Genomic DNA, 20,603 nt, shown 5'->3' with positions numbered 1-20,603 from the left:
CAGGCCTCTGATTACGCACCCAAAGAAACTGATGAGTGGTACCCAGGAGCAACCCACATACTGAAGGCAAGAAAATAATTTTAAACAGTGCTAATAAAGCGGCTACTAACAGCTGTGAGCCTCTAGGAGGCTTTAGATTTTTCACCTCTGAAGGTGAATTATTTATAGTCCTTGGGTTGCTTATTTACTGAGGTTACAGGCTGATGTCAAAACTCAGACCTAGGGGAGTTCTGGGTTCAGGGACACCCTGCTGCGTAATTCCCCTCCTGCCTCTCTGAGCCCCCAAAGCTCCCAGAGTAGTTAAGAGAATAAATTACAATGGTCCACAATGCCAGCTTCAGGTCCATCAGCTGTGGGTCAACTAAGAGGGAGATGGCAAGCCCCTCCCTTGGTCTTTTTTTTTCCATCCAGCACAAACCCCTCCTCATTCTACTGGGAGGGGGAGAAAGAGCAGAGACACAACCCAGAAGAGAGGAAAAACAAAAAGAAAAAAAAAAAGAAGAAGAAATTCCATTATAGCCGACTTCCAGGAGCCCCAGCCTCGGATATGAGTAATCACAGAAAATGTAACATCAGCTTTTCTTGCTTTCCTTACCCGGGGTTCCCTCCTTTATTTCCTTTCAAAAAGGGTCAAATTCCCCTCTGTAATTCAAAAAAAAAAAAAGGCTGCTTCTTGGTTACTAAAAGGATGGCCTCTCTCTCTTTAACGGCTCTGTATTCCCCAGAAATTTAAAAATCTGGAGTCGAAAAATAAAACTTGCAAAACAAAAACAAATAGATAAATAAATGGAAAAGTAGAGGACAGTCTTTTCGGGACACCTCAATCCCCTCTCCTGCCTTGCCTTCAGGGATCCCGGGAGACCTCTCAAGGCAGCAAGGCAGATCCAAGCAAGCTGGAAGTGCCTGCAGGAGCCTCTGGAGGCAGCATCCTTGTGCCGGGATTTGCTGCAAAAAAGACAGGGACCAGCCTGAAATGCCCAGCGCCAGCCCGTGGGTACCACAGGAAGTCGGGGGGGTCCACGGCATCCGGACCTCTCCAAGAACATGCAATGACCATGGAACTCACCTCCTTGCCACTCTCCAATTCCCTCCTCCCCTCTCCACAACCTAGGCTAGCGAAAGGAGATGGCTGGGGGGGGGGGATACGTGAGTGTCACGATGCTATGTGGTCTGTGTGTCCCTCTGGACCGAAAAACATGAATGGGCTTTTTTTTTTATTTTGCAGGAGGTGAAAGGTTGCTTGAAAGAGAAAACAAGAAAGAAATGTTTCTTACTCCTTTTGGTCCTGAAGCCAACCTGGGCAGGGAAGCTGTCCCAGACACACACACACAGAGGTGCACAGGGATGGGGTCTTCCCAGGGCAGCGCCTGCCAGCGGGAAGGCGGAGTCATTCGGAGGTGAGTGTGGGACTCCTGACATTGGCCACTTGGCCTTCATCTGGAAAGAGCAGGCATGAAGGCCCAAGCCTAACTACCATGGTGGGCATGGGCATGTGAGGAAGGATGAAGAGAGATGCAGGATTTGCCAGAAATGGGTTGCATCAGCTCTCTGACCACTGAAAGGAGAGTTATCTGTAAGAGAACCACGTCTGCAACTTGACCAGACTTCAAGAGGTGACCTGGACTGGGACTTGACAGACTTTTGTGTCTGCAGTCAAGAGAGGATGGCACAGGCCTACTGTGATCCAAGCACCCCCTGAGGCTGAGGCTCGGGGCTTGAGAGCGGCAGCCTAGCCTGCATTTTGGGCTAGTCAGGCTACCGCAGTGATACCTGATCTCAAAAAAACAAACAAAAAAAAATGAAAGAAATCTATCTGCAATGAGCTGAGGGGCACCGGGTCAGAGGTAGAACTCTTGCCTGGAAGGCACAAGGCCCTGGGTACAGAGAGAGAGAGAGAGAGAGAGAGAGAGAGAGAGAGAGAGAGAGAGAGAGAGAGAGAGAGAGAGAGAGAGAGAGAGAGAGAGAGAGAAGATGTGTAGAAAACACTTCCAAGTGAAGCATATACTATTTTTGGTTCCCTGGTGAATTTAAAAGGGGCACTCATTTTCTTTCATCGCTTAAAATAGCTTACTTATTTACTGGGTTTGTCGCTGGTGTTTTGTATATGCCGTAGAGTTGGGATTTTTTTCCCTTTTTTCCCCCTTAATTAATTGGTATTCACACGACCACCAAAACAATGAATGGTAGGGATGATGGCAGAAGGTGGACCCGGCTATGATGTCTCGTGAAACACCATGGCAGAAGCCTTCTTGGCTGGCTGTGCCCCCATCAGAATGGAGGTCAGTCAAAACCTTCCCAGGAAGGCTCGTGCTCTCCGGAAACGTCATGGAGAAAGAAAACCCGGTGGAGCCGTAAGGAAGCCTACCACTGGCTGTATCCACTGCTTCACTGCAGCCAAGGGCTCCGAGTTTCTACCAACCACCAACAACAGTGGTCCTCGCTGTCTAGTCCAACAGTGAAGCGGCAGCCTGCTCATTTTAGGAGATCATCCAGTTTCTTGGTTCCCACACGAGACCATGTGGTACCTTCTCGGGGAGGCGCAGCTGTCTCTAAAGGCTGAGTGGTGTGTCCTTGCCCAGTCCTGCTTCCCAGGATTCTAGAGCTACTGCCCCCCCCCAGGTCAGTGACGATCACAACGGAGGGATGATGGAGTCCATGAAGGAAATGCGCCCCGTGCAATGAGTTTCCGTCTCCATACTCTCCTGCCCCACTGTGGCTGGGTCTCCAAGAAAAGGACATTTCCACTCGCAACAGTGTGCATTGCTCTCCGCCTGAAAGCAAACTTACCCTCCCCTTCCAAGACCCTGTGTCACATTACGTTCAAAATACCAGATGACCCTCCTCTTCTGCTGTCACCTAGTTCTGGGCCTCCTGACAACCCGATCATTATAAACTTTATTATTACATCTGAAATGTCGTGATGCGCTTAACAACTGAACATAGAGACAGACAAGAACGCAGCCCTCCTACCAAGAGGCCGCAGGGCTCTAGTAAGGACGCTCCTGGAAAGTATGAACAGTCAACACTCACATTCCCTGATGTGACACAGCAGAGGGAACCACCAGGCCAGGTCTGAGAGCCAACCAAACACAATGTTCATCTATTAGATAAAAGGACATCATCAGATGCAAACCAAGATTTCATTTTTTTCTGAGTAACGATGAGATAATCCATAAACAGATTTTTATCGTGGGGCTAGCCCACTGCATCTGGGAAAAGAGATGAATAGCCTACTTGCAGGAAGCCCCTGCTCAACAATACCTAACTCCCCTTGAGGGTGTGTTGGGGTCTTCTGGGCAAGCTACAAGAGAGAGCCCAGCTCACTCTCCTTAATTTCACGGGCACCAAGGTAGAAGCATCAGGTTGGGCACAGTAAAGGCCATTGTGGGCCAGGACAGCCATCGGATTAAACAGCCTTGACCATTAAATAACAGATGAAATGATAGAAAACAAAGCTGAAGGCTATGTTCAAAGGCACCTCAGCAGAGGTGATTGGAGCACATGCTCTCCCCCCTCAAAGGACAACACAGGGGACTCCCCAGCGCCACTGGGCCCCCATGGACAAGATGTGATGATATGGCCCTGAGGTGCAGGGGTTCAACTCCGAGGAATGGATCTACAGATCACCAGATCCACAGATCCACACCATGCGTACATTAATTTTCCCCCCGTATCTTCACCACCAACTCAACCAAACTTCCAGCACGCAGAGCAGCTGGGCTTTCAGGCACACTCATTCCAAGTCGCTAAGGAGCACGACGGTCCATCCATTCTTGATAGCAACAACAGAGCACATATGCAAACTCATCCTCCCCCCCTCTACAACCTGAGCCCTCGAAGCCCACCCGATGCCACGCCAGGTTCAGATAACCCAATGAGAATGTCCCAGAGATGCCCGGCCACGCCAAGTGAACCATCTATAGACCACCCAGAGGAGACAAGCCTCTCCCCCGCCCGCCCCAACAACCCCCCCACGGCCCGTACCCTTCACCTTCCTTCTCTATCCTGCTCCCCCTTAAAAATGGTCCTGCCAGCCACCTCAGCCAGGTTCTCAGCCGAACACTAATAAGTGCTTGTTTGTTGAACTGAAAAATCATTACCACAGAACACGTCAAGTAATGAAAGATGTTTTTCCTCAGAGAAATGTTAAATACTTCACTTCTTTCACGAGGAATGAGTACACGTGTTTCCAGATAATACCTCCCTCCCTCCCCACCCACTCTCCCCCCTCAAGCCGGAGTCTGAGGCTCCAGGATTCACAAGAGTTTAGGAAGCTCCTGCGCTCTGGCTCCCAGGAGGAGCAAGAACATGGCCGGCCGTTGTTTTATTTATTTTCTTTTGCCCAGCTGACCCCACACTGGTTCTATTACTTGTTCACCTGAGCGTCTCAGTAGGAGCCTCTGTCATGTAACAAGAGTCCTGGCTTGCTTTTACTGCTTTATAAGGAAAGGCTAGAGAAAATGGCACCGCCGCGGCCTCATATTCGAGACCGCCCTAGTGCTGGCTAACTGATGTCTATGAAGGAGCCATTTCCATTTCACTACAGGCCCCGAGCAAACACAATGGCAGGAAACGGAATGTCATAAGAAGAGAACCCTGGACCATGGTGCCTGGGGAAGGCCGCTAGCAACTCCGCCTTCTCCTGGCGGGAGAAGTGACTTCTGCTTCCTTCAAGCTCTCTTCTCCCCTGGCAGACCAGCAAGAGCAAACGAGGTCTTAGGTGGGCCAGGTCCTTTTACCGTGTCAGAACGGCTGTACCTACAGGGGACTCGGTCTGGTTAGCTTGTGCTCCCTGTTCTTGTGTGTTTAGGATTTCAGGACTTCAGGCAGAGCCCACTTCGAGTCCCTGGCAGCTGAGATCCAAAATGACTTTCGGGGCCACCTTGCCACACGTAACTACAGCAGGGAAATGCGGGTTACTTATACAGGACACTCAGAGCTACCAGGTGGACTTGTCTGGGGGAGCGGGGGATTCCGGGTTTCTAAGCCATACACGCTGGCTTTGAAGCAGGGCTTGTCGGTGCTAGTCTATACCAGTACTCCTCCAGAAGCTGAGACAGGAACTTATTTTTTTTTTACTTTCAAGGCTGACGCAAGCTACACTGTGAGAGAAAGACCAGCCTAGGCTAATTCTAATGTCGTGGGCACTGGGTAGGAACAGGATCCAACAACAATGACAAACCAATAGCGGTGCCTCTGTCCTGCCAAATCCCTGGGACACAGGAATCCTTGTAGATTAAGCCAGGATCAGAGACTGGGAAATCCCTACCAACCTCACAGGGGTCCCAGGCCCTCTGCTAAGAAAGAACTGTGTGGTTACCCTCATACATACTTATCTTTTTCCTCCTCTCCCTTAGTGAGTCACTTTAACAGTCACCAGGAGTTATTGGGGGGAGAGACATGAGATTGAGGGGGGAGGGAGGGGAGAAGGGAGGAAGGAAGAAGGAAGGAAGGAAGGAAGGAAGGAAGGAAGGAAGGAAGGAAGGAAGCAGCCTAAATTTCTCAGAACCCAGACTTTTTATTTTTCCCTGGTTTTGCTTCTCATTTAAGGGAAGTCAAGCTACCATTTAATTTCACTAGCATTAAAGGCTGATGCTCTTCCTATGTTAAATTCTTAAATGTCCCATCAATAAATCAAGGGGAACTTTCCACACAAGCCCTTCCCTGTGAACCGCCAGGCTTTGGAATTACTTTGCTTGACATTAGGCGATGTGCCTTCTCAGCATTTATTAGCTGAGGGGGGGGGGGACGGCAACTCCTAAGAACCCCTCTTCAGATGCTGGAGAGAAGACCGTGTGCTGCGGAAGAACTGGGTGTGGCTGCTACCATCAAGCCTATTGCAAAGATTCGTGATCATCTGTAACCCCAGCTCCAAGGGATCAGACGCCCTCTTCTGGCCTCTATAGGCACCTGCACTCACATGCGCACGCACACACACACAGAGAGGGAGAGGGAGAGAGAGAGAGAGAGAGCATAAACCCCTGAAAATAATAAATGAGCCACCCCTGGGTCTACCTCCAAAGAGTCAGATCTCGTGGGGGAAGGAAGGATCTCTCACCTGCTCAGGCCATCAAAGGAACTGCCCGCAGCACCCTTGAAGGGCACCCACTGGACTCTCCTGCACGGCCAGAGCCTGTGCTAGCTGGCCATGAGCAGTGCACCAGAAGACCCTGACGGTGAATGATAACTGGTACGTGATCAGGACACTACAGATACGGGAGAGCCCCCAGAAACACACCTCTTGGTAGAGATTCTGATGCAAAGACAAAAGTGCCTGCCACTTTGCAGTCAAAGCCCTGGAGGTCAAGTTCTGACTAGGTACACCCTCCCAAGACAACTGAATGCCTCCCGGGGGCGGGGGCACCAATGTCGGAGGAGCATACGAATGCCTATGGGTCTATTTGTTTCTCACCAAAGGCCCTGTCTTAATCTTCCAAAGTGGGTTTTCCAAGAGCATCCTTAGCAGAGGGTGTACGGTCCATCCTTGGGACCTTCAGCAACGAATCCCCAGTGCTCAGACGCGCACGGAGCTCCAGATGGGGACGCTGCTGCTCTAATTTGGTGTGTGCCCTGAAAACACCGGTTTTTAATGTAATTTAAAAAAAAAAAAGATGCTCTCTTTCTCCTCATGAATCCTAATAGTCAAGCCTTTTTGTGTTCTGCTAATTTTAGAAGTCCTGCTATTCTTTGGGAGGAGAATGGTGTGAACATCAAGCAGAGTAGCCAAAAATAAAAGAGTAGGTTCTGTTTTCAGGGATTGCAGCGCACTTAACTGGAAAGCAACTCTCGAGATCCGCCACTTTCCTTACCGTCTTTAATACATTCTTACCCCCCCACACACACACACCAGTTCCTCGGGAATAGTCTAGCTTTAGAGAGAACACAAGAGTGAACTTCCTCGTCTATGAATGTATCTTTGAGGAAACACGGCTACTCAAAAATGATCTCTAGACCCTGGAGACTGGGGAAGGGGCGTGGGGGGGCCTTTCTTTTTTTTTTTTTTTTTTAGCATTATGCTGGCCCCGGATGGAAATGGCATGTTATGTTCCAGGTAGACAAATGAGGTAACGTACACTCTGCTCCGTGGACCCTAAAGGTGGACACTTCGTGGCGTGTCCTTCAATCCTTCCACCTCTTGCTTTTATACAATTAATCCTACTTAAAGAATTTGGCTTGTTCAGACTCACCAGAACAGTTAAAAAAAAAAGGCAACCTTGGTCCCACCGTGGTCCTACGATGATGGCCAGCACCATGGGAAGAAGCTAGGCAGTCTGTCTCTAACGGTTACCTGGGGATCCCAGCCCATACCTTCTTACCAACGGGGGATGCCAGGGATTCATAACAGAAAGTTAGACTCTTGTGTCAAGCCCTTCATGCAAACAATAAATATTACTTCTGCTCATAACCGGACTTTTCTCCAGCATCGTCTTTTGAATGTTGAACCTTTTTCAATTAATTAAAAGCCATGCACTGCAGAGTGCATATTTTATCAGCCCTCAGCTGCTTAAGTGTCTAGAAAAGACCAGGCCGTTTTTCTTTCTTTCTTTCTTTCTCTCTTTTTTTTTTCCAGGCAAACCAGAGCAAGTACTTGCAAGGGTCATATCTTTTTAATTATCTTTTCTCTCTTTGATTAATTATTCCGTCTGACAATAGCGTGTTTCTAATGCTATTCACCTGCCTTTGATGATTGACAACTTTTCTGTCTGATTCAGAGCAAACAGCTGCTGCCACAATCTCCTAGCAACCCGGGTGTGATGGATGAGCCCCCAAGATGGATGGTTGCAATAAATCATGTCTCCAGCCATAAAACTGAGAAAAGGGGATAAGAAGAAAAGCGAACAAAAAAAAAAACAAGATTTCTTCCCATGAGTGCACCCCGTTCCTTACCAGTTATACCTGAACTGCACTTGTACCTAACAACAGCAAAGTTTTCCTAATCAGTGGGGAAAAAATGGGAAGGTGGCATTTGTACCAAAGGTGTTTACAAATTCCCTCTGCAAATTGGCACTTGTACTCTTAATTACCCTCAACACCGCCCAGCGCAAGGGCAGATGATCAAAGTTTTGCCTTCTTCCATGAACTCTCAGCAAGCAGCAGCGGTGAGTGATTATAACCTGATGTGATTCCAGGCACCAACAAAAGACCGGTCTGATTCTACCTGGTTTGAGGCAGCAGCCGGTCAACCCCCAGAGGGTACCCTAAGTCATGCCCATGGGTAGTGCAAAGTGTCTGAGTGCTAATAAAGTTATTTCAAAACACACACAGACACACACACACACACACACACCACAGAGTTGACTGTCAGCCAGTACACAGGCTGAATCCCGCCTTTTCCAAGTCCAGGAACTTCTCTCCCATCATCCCCTAGGCACGTACATACACAGTCCTTCCACAAATTCTAGATTCTTGTATTTTTTTTAAAGACTGAAAAAAACAATTTCCACCTAACTTTCTGTCTCATCGTTTAAAAGTGAATGGTCACGCTGTTAAGTTGCACAAGAAATCCTCTATTTCGTTAGCAAAGCCAAATAAAGTTGCACACAGAATCAGGGATAAGGCTCCCGCCAACCACTTTTGCCCTGTTCAGGGCTCCCGTGGTTCAGGAGACTGGAGCAGGAAGGCCACAGCTTCTCTTTCTCTTTTCCTACGGGGAGTCAGGCGCATTAGGCCTTGGAAGCCCGTACGTGTGTATAAAGTTGCCACAGCCTACCTCCAGACAGCTGGGGGCTCCGGGCGGCAAGGCAGCCTGCGTCCCTAAGTGCCTCCAGTAGGTGGGGGTGTCCCAGTGCACAGAGCTTGAGGGCGCAAACGCAGCAGAAATGATTAACTGGCAGGGGCCTGCAAACAGCTGTCCACATCAGTCCTGGTGGGGGTCTGTGGGGGCCCAGCTGCGGAGAACAGAGTGCAGACACAAAGAAAAAAGAGGCTGCTGGGAGCAGAGGCAGGGAGCTGCAGAGGGTCATTCTTTATCTAAAATATTCTTCAGATATACAAGTGGGTTTTTTGTTTGTTTTTGGTTTTTTGGGGGTTTTTTTTGTTTTTTGTTTTTGTACTTCATTCTCACACTGCTAACCAAGCCAACCGGTTTTTTTCTTTTTAAGTTATATCGTACCAGGCTTTTTCAATACAGATTTAAAAAAAAATAAAAAAGCATGATACAGAATTTTAAAAAACCAGACGAGGGTTCTGGCTTCAGCAACTACAGCTCTGTTTATACTTTAATGTTTGGTACATGACTGCCTCCATGGGGGAAGAAAGGCAGAGAGAGAGAGAGAGAGAGAGAGAGAGAGACAGACAGACAGACAGACAGACAGACAGACACAGAGAGGCAGAGCTGCTTGTTAGCTTCAGTGTCATTCGCAGACACTTCATTCTTTCCCCGTGTCCTTGAAAATTATTCAAAATTAAAACCACCCCTCCCCACCTTTATGTTTTGGGGGGTCCCCTATTATAAACACAAGGGGGTCTCCTGTCTACTCAGCAGCAATGAGAGTCCAAGGCCAATCGATGAGACACACACACACACACACACACACACACACACACACCCATAGCCAGTCCCGTCTGGCCCAACTCTCAAGTTACAGGTTTACTCGGCAAGTCTAAATAATATCCAAAATGATAAATGGCACCCCAAGCCCGGCATCTGCCATCAATCTTTTTTTAAGGAACATCCATCTTCGATAACGTACATTTGAATCATGTGAAGCCAGGAGCCCCGAGACTCATTTATCCCACCCCTCACACGCGGGGCCTGGCTTGAATGATACCTGCCAACTGCTTTCCCCACTCTGGACTAAAGCGAAGCAAAAGAAGAAGGAGGGGGGGGGGGAGGAAGGAGGCACGGGAAGGACAGGGAAGCCACGCAGCACCCGGAGCTGAGCAGTGCGGCTCGGCAGATCATGTAAACGCATGCAGGCACCTTCGGTACGGGCGGCCAGTCTTTCCCCTCATGCTACACCACACACACACACACACACACACACACACACACACACACACACACACACACACCACCGAAGACAGCCATATACAGGGCAGGCAGTAGCCTCCCCTCTCCCTGCCTCTCCACTCTCCACCCTCTGCCTCTCTCTTGCCAAATCAGCAGAGCCCCCGAGAGCAAGCCACACCGTGTATACTGTACTGGAGGAGAAGGAGGAGGAGGAGGAGGAGGAGGAGGGGACAACTGGGCTTCCCTCCCCTTGCTGTTGTCTGGCCGGGGCCCATATGATAAATGACATATGTCATTCTGTCAGGAGGAAAGGGTGGGTCAGTGATGTATGAGTCCGCTGAAAAGGAAATCGACTGTTTGGCATGGCGAGGCTCTTCTCCACCAGGATTTAGTTTCAGAACTCTGAAATGAATTCTCCAACGTTTCAAGTGCATACTTAGGGCAGGCTGCCGGGGGGCCTGGGGAAATCGCACTTTATCCTCCCCCTGTCCTTCCGATGACGCACACACACACACACACACACACACACACACACAAACACCCTAAACCAATCCCTACCAGATACCTGGAAAAGGCCATGTGCATGCCAGCATCCTCAGCAGTCACACATACTGTGTTATTAAAAATACGACTTAAAGAAAAAAAAGAAAAAGAAAGAAGAATGAATGAATGAATGAATGAAATGGAGGGCAGGGAGGTTAGTCCTTTTATTTATTTATTTTTTTAATGGCAAAGGGCTGACACAAAAGCAAGATAGAAATTAGCATGTTTGAAGTAATCGGCCCGCAGCTTGACATCTGCATAGTAAATTTTAAAGGGGAGAGAGAGAGGGAGAAAAAAAAAATGTGTCAGACAGCCGTGCGCCGATGCGCGCCCTCCCCCCCCCCTTTCATTAGCTCACTGCCAGGGTGGTACCGCTGAACCTCATTACAGCCGGAGGATTTATGGAGCTGAACCCAATGGCAAAGAAAAGGCATCTGTCAATAATTGTAGGAAGCTGCAGTCACAGCTTTGAAATCTCATTAAGTATGCAGTTATCAGGCATAAAGATCAAAAACATTACTCAACTCCGACAGAATCTTATGGGGGAACATTAATTAGCAACAGGCCTACAGTACAAAAAGAGAGAGAGAGAAAGAGAGAAAGAGAGAGAGACACAGAGAGAGGGGTGGGGAGGAAAAGACTTTCTCTCACACCTGCCCAAACCCACAAACCTAAAACAACACTCCCCCTCCCTCCCGAAAGAAATAATTCCCAGCGTCTGAGCCTGAGTCTGATCTAGAACACAAAACGAGACACACACACACACACACACACACACACACACACACACACACACACACAGAGAAAGGGGGACAGGGAGGGGAGGGGTGGATAGCGGGCAGTGAGGAGGGCGGGCAGAGGGAGGCGGGGAGACTGGTTGGGAAAGCCTGGCGGTGAGGACAGAAAAGGAAAGAGCTGTCAAAGTTGAGGAGGATGTCAGCGCCTGCCCTGATTACAGGGGCCTATGCAGTTCACAGACCTTTTATCATTCCACCCATCAAAGCCAGCCTACAAGTCATGGTCTGAGCACTGGGGCTACAGGTCTGCAGCCCAGGCCGGGCCCAGACCGAGGACTGTCCCTTTAGGCCTAGGCCAACCTGCAAGGCAGGACACACACCTGCCCAAGGCCTGCTCTCCTGGCGGTTGGTTGGGTCTGCTGTCAGGCATCAAAGACTACAAGATTCATGTAGGAGCCCTGGGCAATAGCTAGGGCATTTACAACACCTCCACACACCTTTTTCCGTCTTCCTAGGAGACACTGGCGTCCCCTCTCACAAGGCACCCTCGCTTATTTGTGTGTGTGTGTGTGGGGGTGTCATCTGAAGCACATGAAGGTCAGGCATGGTGACACGGGCCTGTCATCCTAGTATACAGGACGCGGCCACAGCCTGGACTGCGTAGCAAGATGCTGCCTCTCGAAAACTCACACACGGATAGCAAGTAAATAATAAATAAACAATTAAACGGAAATCTCACAGAAACTGTTGTCAAGTCCGCCCTGGGCCGTGAGACTTTACAAAGATTCTCTTTAACGGTGTCTGGACACAGGGGTGGGTGGCTACAGTTGGACACCCAAAAGGCCAAACAAGCTGCTTTAATCCAAGGTACCCGAGAGAGAGAGAGAGAGAGAGAGAGAGAGAGAGAGAGAGAGAGAGAGAGAGAGAGAGAGAGAGAGAGAGAGAAAATTAAACATAATGTTTCGTTGGCCTGTCACATTGGCCACCACATGCAAGCTGCTGCATTGGGAGAGAATGATTTACGCGTGTTAGGAATTTCCCTATGAGCCCTTTACCCCCCAGGACCTCAGGCAAACTTTGATGCCCCGTGGAAGAGATGAACCCACGCTGGGCACACTCAAGCTGGGAGTGTAGGTGAGGTGGTTCTAATACAACAGGCAGTAGCAGCCCTGGCATACCACGAACAGCCTCACACACATGTACAAGTGTGCATGGACGGACACACATGTGCACACACACACACACACACACACACACACACACGCACACGCACAAAGTCCACGAAACATATAGAATGAGGATAATGAAGTAAATACGCTGCATTTTACTCCCCTTAGTATATTATTATAGAAAAGTGGTCTTTCCCACTTACCCATAAGCACATGCATTATCTCCCTCCCTCCCTTCTTGCTCTCCTACACACACACACACACACACACACACACACACACACACACACACACACAGCATCTCCCATAATTCTACACCATGAGATATTCCAGGGATCAGAGATCTCCTGACTCTCCCTCTTATGCCATCCTCTGGTGTCAAGTCCACTTCCGAAGGCTTCCCCTCTCTCCTCCACACCAGACAAAAACCTTCTCTTAATTAGCCGCATCTTTAAGGAAGCTGGCATTAGGATCCATAGGCAACAGGCTTGGGAGATTCCACCAAGCCAAGCAGTCATCCTTCGGGAATCCCAATGAACTCGGTTCTAACCAGTTGTCCCCCATGACCCAAAATAGTTAGCAGCCCTTGTGTGCAAACCAGAAGAAGAAATGTTAGCGTTCGTCACAATAAGGTGTTTATATTTTTTTCATGCTTACAACATTACCTTTATTATGTGTAGCATCAAAGTGATTATAGCAATTACATCTAACAGAATTAATTACATCATTCCAGGATACATAATGCATTAGAGGTAAGCCAAAGAAAGAAAACATCTTGATTGTAGTAACTATTGTTGGGTAGGTTTTTCTCCAGCAGCAATGCCACTCCAGTGGCAGCTTGCAGGGCCCTGGAAGCTGAGAGGCTTTGGAGGAGATCAGGCTATTTTCTTAAAAATGAAACGACGCTTTTACTTAATAACACGTTGGCGCTAGGGGACATATAAAATCGATTTAATATTTTTTTAAGTGTAAATCTTTAAAAGGTGCTGGTTCATTCACCCAACCAATGTTACTACATAAAGAAAAAAAGCACATGGGTGAAAGACTTACAAGTCTTTACGTATGCAAAATAAATGCACTCAAGGCTTTCATTAATATTAATTTAAATTCAAAACCCATTTACATTAAATTGTTCATTAAAAATTGCCTATTTTATGCAACATGCATTTCTCAAAGAACTCAGAGGAAACTGAATATATAGGGCTAAATGATGGGGACAGAATACCAAAAGTAAATGAATTTGAGTCATCACACGTAGAGCCCTTTACTCTCCATGAAGGAAGGGGGCTCGAGTTTGGGAAACGAGCAAGAATTTGGAGTATTTTGTTTTCTACTACCTTAGACTTATGGAAAAGACATCTGGTTCATCACAGACAAGGAAGAAGTGTGTGTGTGTGTGTGTGTGTGTGTGTGTGTGTGTATCAGACAGACAGACATACAGACAGACAGTGGGACAGAGCCCAGCCAAAACAGCCTGCTTTGAGCCTCAGGTTACCAGCTGGACTCCAAATCACTGGGTGTTAAGCTTACGTTTTTAAGCATGTACCCTAGTAAGCGTTTCCCACTAGCCATCTTGGTAGCAAGCTGATAGTTTCCCTCTGCTCTGTCTCCTATCCTCTGCCAATGCTCTATTGTCATAGTCAGGGGACCAAGAAGGGTGACAAGGAGTGGGTGAGCTCCTGGCTTGCCCGCCCCTCCCTCCTCAAGACAATCTGAAGTTCCCCCACTTTCCCCCAACAGCTGCTCTGGATGAAGAAAGCACAGATACAATTAATAACATGTGTCCCGACAGTATGGATTACTAATTTATCATTAAGCCCAAATAAATTTAAATTAGGCTCCAAGAACCACACCTTTGCGTATCTGACAGAAGAAAGTGAGAAAGCCCAAGCTATACAACTTCTGGTGAAATACCCTTCTTGACCCTTATTACATCTCACGGACTATACAGGTTGGAACAGTGGGAAAATTTGCAGAATTGTAGCTAATTAAACCCGAAGAATCTAAATGCTGATCAAACCAAGTGTATTGTGCTAGAAATGTCTTTTTTTTTTAGAATGGGGCTTATAAAATATTCAATTTTTAGCCAAGGACACTATGTAATTCTTCCAATAATGATTTCTAAATCTAGAGTCTGTCAGTCATTCAGGCAAGTGTCCTTAAGCTGGCCACGTTATGCTACTGTCTTCTCAAAGATTATTTCCAAGAATACACCTCCTTACTCTAGCCATAAACAGCAACCTGAATTTTTAAGTCCACACTGAACGTAATTTTTTACACATGCTGGGAAAAATTAAGGAAAGCTCCAAAGTCCATCCAATTCTTACAATGCAGGTTTTAAAAAAAAAAAAAAAGTCCAGAAAGAGAAGGAAAAAATATATTCATAGTCATTGTTTAGTGGGATTTAAAAATTAATTGAATGACTAACTGCAAATACTGGAAACTAGAATTAATCTGTCTGGATTTTTAAAAAAAAAAGGCTTACAGACATTTAAATGCATGTATCAGGACACTTTATCAACCTAACATAAAATTGTCATCTTATCTTATTATATGACTATTTTATGCATGTGTCAAAGAATTTAAAAATGACTGCCTGTCTATTGAGTCTAATTACAAGTGCACATTTTCTGCCTGGATGTTCAAGCCTACGCCATTGTTACCAAATAAAATATATTGTATTCACCTTTCATTTTTACCTTCAGACACAGAAACCGCCATTTAGAACCCAGTAAAGCATGAGCATGCAGTGAGAGCATCTCACGGGGTTCCTGGTTTGGCCTGGCCTCCCTGCACTCAGGATATGGGTTAGAGCAGAGTGTCATTTCCAGGACCAGCAGCTTCAGTGGGCCAACAGTAGACTCCACAGTTTTATAATTCTTTTTACTACGAGACCAAAGATATACATGGTTTGTTTGGTGGCAGGCAGGAATAGGAACTGGGCCTGGGGGGAGCCGTCACAAGGGCTGTACCTGGAGTGCCTGATGGGCTTAAAGGAGGCTGTGGCATCAGGACCATGGTATATTTGCCAGGTCCTTGCTCTTCTTATTCGTGGTCTGTGGTCTGCAGCCCAGCCAGGCCTCACTCTGCAGTCCACATATGAAAACAGAGAAAGCGCCCAAAAGCAAGAGCTAGTCCACACACTTAGCAAGACCCTTCACCGTGCACAAGTGTCAGGCTGGACTGAAATACAGGTGTGCATCCCACAAACTCACCTGGGTTCCACAGCATCTGTCAAAGGCCCTGAACACAGCCACCTTCCACTCTGACCGCTTTCCCTAACCTATCTTTAGCAAAAAGAGAGGAAACACGGAGCTTCGCGGCAGTTTGGAGAATAACCGTTGGTCTGGCAGCTAATGACACCCCCACTGGCATTTACAAGCATGTTCAAGGCAAACCCAGGAACAAAATGGCAACAACCTTTGCCCGCAATCGAGGGTTTCCCTGGAGTGTACTGAAGCCCTCCCTGACGGCAGATGTCAGGATCACGGAGTGGCGGCCAAAACCTGAGTTCCAGAAGGTTCTCTTTCCCAGATAGAGGCCCCACAGGAAGATTCATTGACTTGTGTTTTTCCTTCATTGATTCGATTTTCTTTTCCCTTTCTTTCTTTTTTTAAAAATGTGTATCGCTCCCTTGGTTTCAAAAGAAATTGGGGAGGAGGAGGAGAAAAAAAAAAAGATGATAAGCCAGCCAAAGACAGTTATGTGCCACCCCACCCTAGAGAAGACTGCTTGTCCAAAGGGGAAAAAAAATGTGTAGCAAGTCAGAGGAAATAAATTCCCAAGGCAGATGTGGGCATGTCATCCTGAGTGCTCGGAGCTTCCTAGAGAAAATGCGAAGCTGCTGTCAGGAGCTGCCCCCAAGTAGGGAGCAGCTTGACGAAGGTGTCATAGGCACACCGCCAGGTGAGCCAACCCTTAGGTGGGCCACCCCTCGGCCATGAGCACATCCACTGGCAGCGCCAAAGGCCTTCCACCTCTGCCGGGGAGGCCCACGGAGTTCAACGACACCAGCTGATCCTTGTCCCTTTTTAACCAAAGTCAGGAGGCCTGAAGTTTGCCCCTCAGGATGCTACCTACCCAGGAACTCCCCCAGAAGAACATCCCTTTGCAAGAAATAAGAGAGAGAAAGAAAGGGAAAGAACACGGAAGTCGTGGATGAGTTGTTGCCCACTGAATTTTTTTTTAAAGCCGAACGGTGATCTACTGTGATACATCCTCCAGAAATGGACATATGTGGCTGAAATATAACATGCCGTTAAGGATTACTCTAATTCAGCACTTCTATGTTTCTGAAGATACTTGTTTAAAAACAAACACTATTGCTGGTGGGGGGGGGGTCCTACTTTAAGCAAGGCATAATGGCAATTTTGCCTGAAGAACGCCGGCCATTCCCAACCCAGCTTCGGTGGGCAACAGCAATCTCCCAGTACAAATGCCTGGCCCTCTTACAAGCATGTGCCCAGATTTCAGTCCAGCAGGTGAAGAAACTCCTCTCTCTCCCCCAGTCTTTCTCTCTGCAGAAAGACTCCAGATCACACATAATTCCTATCTCCGAAATCTAAATTGCAGAAACCGATCTTTTCAGGGATTCCTGGAGCCTGCTTCTCCGGCCTTGCCGGGAGAGCTCTGTTGCATTTGGCCTAGATGAGACAGCCTGCCTGCACCTGTGTGCTTGTCTGCAAGCTCTCCCCAGCTCTGGGTCCTATGTGGTTGTTATTCTACCCCAGACCATTAAAAAGGGCCCTAATTCCTATGACATGATTATCCAGGTACCAAAGCCCATTTGTCACCTGCGGCAGAAAATTGAGTTAAGGCACAACTAAAGGCAGCCAGGACTGTGTAATATCAACTTGATTACATCAAACTAGCTGCAAACCTAATTCTGCTGCATGACACTGCGTCAGGGTTGTCATCTCCAATCATTAAAGCTGTCAGGAATCCATCAGGTTTACAGCTAATTAGGTGAACACTAATGAAGCTGGCAAAACAACTTTTCTTTTTTTCCTTTCTTTTTTTTTTATGGCTGAGCGGACCTTTCAGTTTGGGAGGGGGGAGGGGGCGTGTGTGTGTGTGTGTGTGTGTGTGTGTGTGTGTGTGTGTGTGTGTGTGGATTCTCGAGTATTCTCAAGGTTGCTGTGGACAGGATTTCCAGTCGCCAATCAGCAGACATCCTTTTTTTTTTCCCCCTCCCCCACCGTCTCTCTATCAGGACAAAGCAATCAGTTTGTCATCACTCCCAGTATGTCCCAAAAGCAGCTGTGGGAACTTAAAAAAAATAAAAGGGGGGGTGGGGAGGGAAAGCAGAGAAGTTTGTAGCCCAAACAAGCAAACAGAGCAACACACACTCACTGGCCTGGGCTGGGCGTACTTTATAAGCAGCCTAAGTGTGGAAGGGCTTTCTGTCCTGCACCCCTCCTCCACACGTCCATTAGGCAGAGGCATTCTGATAAAGTAAAACCCAAAACCAGGCTTATGAGGAAAGAATGAAAGCACTCGTTCTGCCAACTTCTGATTGACCATTAAGCTATTGATGAATGTGCCTGTCAGGAGAGAGACAATTAAATCAAATATGAAACAAAGTCGTTTTGACGGGTCGTTTTGATAGAGCAAAGCCATTCTTCCCTCTCCCATTAGTCAGGTTTTTATATAATGAATTTGCCTTAACTGACCTGAGATTTTTTTTTCCCCTGGCTGGCTTAAAAGTGCAAAAAAAAAAAGTTAGTGAACAGGTTGCTTTAAAAAAATAAATAAATAAAAATAGATAAATACTAACCAAACTAAACTAACAGCGCATTTGAGGAACTCATCACATGGGCAGGGTGGGACAGTAAAGAAAAGCCCCAGAGTTCAAGATCAAGTGTAAAGATGGAACCACACATGTTTCACTGGATGGAGGCAGAGATACCTTAGGGGGAAAAAATGTACCCGAAAAGGAAAGAAAGAAAAGAAAAGAAAAGAGAAAAAAAAAACGCAGACTGGAAGAAACCCAAGACATTCCTAGGACCCATCTTTGTAAAGGATGCCTCCAAAGTTTTAGAGTTTATTTTTGGGTAGATAAGCTCACTGCTAAACCCTGGAATTTAAAGGAGGAGGTGGGATGAGCAGCAGGCAGCATCAGTGAGGAGGTGAGCTCTCTTGTTTGGGATCTTCCAAACTTTCTAAATTTGGGTAACACTGACTACAGAGGAAAGCACGCTTTCTGTCCTGTGCACCGAACCAAGTTTAATCCCTCCCTAAGGTGTCACTGACTTGACAGGCCAGCACACTTCTGGGAGGAGTCGCCTACTGGTTCCTTCTCTGTGACCCCGGTTAAAGAGACCGACCAAAGGCCAGAGTGCATCTGAGTTGGGAGCCAAGCTGATCTGTATCTGAGAGTCATCACTGCCCACGGCAGTCACCACCAGCTAGGGTACCGCCACCACCAACCTGGATACCACCAGCCCAGCGCGCAGAGTCTTGCCTCGGCCCTCCCCTCTTCTATCAAAAGAGAAGAGAAAGGAAAGAAGACTATAAAGAAAAGGACTCTTAAGTTACCCTCCCCTCCAGGCGGCATCTGAGCCTTTGCACGTCTGAGTGTTATTCCCATCAAAATACACCACGTCCATATGTGGCCCTCTCTCCCCGGCAAGCCGCCCCCAAATCCCTGAAGTTGCACTAACAGGGCCCTCCTGACGTCACGGAGAGCTTGGCCTCACTACCGCGAGTGATTTATTGATGTTTATTGGGAATGAATAGATCAAAGGCACAGGCATGACGGGCGATCAATCAGTCATCAAATCAAGGGTGGCAACCGGCCAGAAACCCTTCCTCCAGCCAACGTGCCCCCCGAAACCGACATTATTGCAAAATAATGTTGTGTGTGTGTGTGTGTGTGTGTGTGTGTGTGTGGATTTTGTTTTGTTTTAAATGATGATTCTCTTTTCCAGAAGGAAGGGGGGGGGGAATCAGTTCAGACCTAACAGGAGTTGACGTTCCTGGCGGAAAAAGAGGGGTGGTGGTGGGTATTCAGATATATCCCAGAACTAAGTGCTACAAGAGGTTAGAGAACAGCAGCCCCGGAAAGAGAGGGGGGGTGGGTAAGAAGACACTGAAGAGAGCAAGGAAATGTCAGCATCCAACACTGACCTGACAGTCATCTGACAATACGCAGACCCTGTGCGCTCTGGTTTTTCCACCGCTGTACCCGGTTTGGGCCCAATAAACGAAGAAATCAATCGAATTAGCAGTAAGGTGGCCAGAGGGGGGATAGGCTAGCTCACTCGCTCGCTTTAGCTCCCGTCCGAGTGGGCACCGGGTAGTACCCAGGACAACACGGAAGGTGTCCTGGAGAACTCAGGTGACCCCGCCCGCCGCCCTCACCCCACCACCACCACCACTACCACCACTACCGAAAAACACGGGTTGGATGGAGAGCGCCTTTCCCACCCTGCTGCAAGCCCGAGCCGCGGAGGCGAGGTAGGGGACAGACCTAACCCGGCTCGGTCGGTCGTCCCCGGGAGGGTTGTGCAAAAGCGGGTCTCGCGCGCGCGGGGAGAGAGGCAGAGAGAGAGAGAGAGAGTGAGAGAGAGTGAAAGAGAGAGAGAGACAGAGAGAGAGAGAGAGAGAGAGAGAGAGAGAGAGAGAGAGAGAGAGAGAGAGAGAGAGAGAGACAGAGACAGAGAGAGAGAGAGAGAGACAGAGAGAGAGCATAGTAGTGGGGCAGCCAGGAGGGGGGGCGCGCGCGCGCACACCCCGGGGCAGGAAAGCGGCGAGCCAGCCAGCCGAGCGGGCTCCCGGAGTTACTCTGCGCCCGCAGAGAGAGAGAGAGAGAGAGAGAGGAGAGGAGAGAGGGAAGAGGAAAAAAAAGGAGAGGAGTGCGGCGAGCAGCGCCGGGGACCCACCCCCCCTTCTCCCCCGGCAGCCCGGAGGCGCGGCGCGAGCAGAGGAAGAGGAGGCGGCGGACCGGAGGAAGGAAGGGGAAGCCGCTCGTACCTGCTGCGCGCCGGGGCGCCTGCTGCTTCCTCCTCGGCATGATGCTTCTCCCGCGACTGCCGCCGCCGCCGCCGCCGCCGCCGCCGCCGCCGCTGCCGGGCTGAGCCGAGGGAGGGAGGGGAGGGAGGGAGGGAGGGAGGGGCGGCGGGGAGGGGGGCGAGGCGGGCCTGCCTGCTCGCAGCCTTCCCACCCCCCCCTGGAGAGCGGCCGCCCGCAGGATGCTGCTGC

General features: G+C 48.5%; 1 protein-coding gene across 1 annotated transcript in view; it reads right to left on the bottom strand.

Moving 5' to 3' along the window:
* Tshz3 (teashirt zinc finger homeobox 3) overlaps window positions 1-20,455 on the bottom strand; it is a 77,085-nt gene extending 56,630 nt beyond the window's left edge. The window contains exon 1 of the mRNA XM_040735494.1: window positions 20,376-20,455. Coding sequence (XP_040591428.1) covers window positions 20,376-20,415 — 40 coding nt within the window. The 5' untranslated portion in view covers window positions 20,416-20,455. The remainder of the gene's footprint in view (window positions 1-20,375) is intronic.
* Window positions 20,456-20,603: the final 148 nt, after the last annotated feature.

This window comes from Mesocricetus auratus, unplaced genomic scaffold (genome assembly GCF_017639785.1).
Source record: "Mesocricetus auratus isolate SY011 unplaced genomic scaffold, BCM_Maur_2.0 Super-Scaffold_100046, whole genome shotgun sequence".
NCBI lineage: Eukaryota > Metazoa > Chordata > Mammalia > Rodentia > Cricetidae > Mesocricetus > Mesocricetus auratus.
The sequence above is the reverse complement of the archived record's forward strand: the minus strand, read 5'-3'. Positions and strand labels throughout refer to the sequence as shown.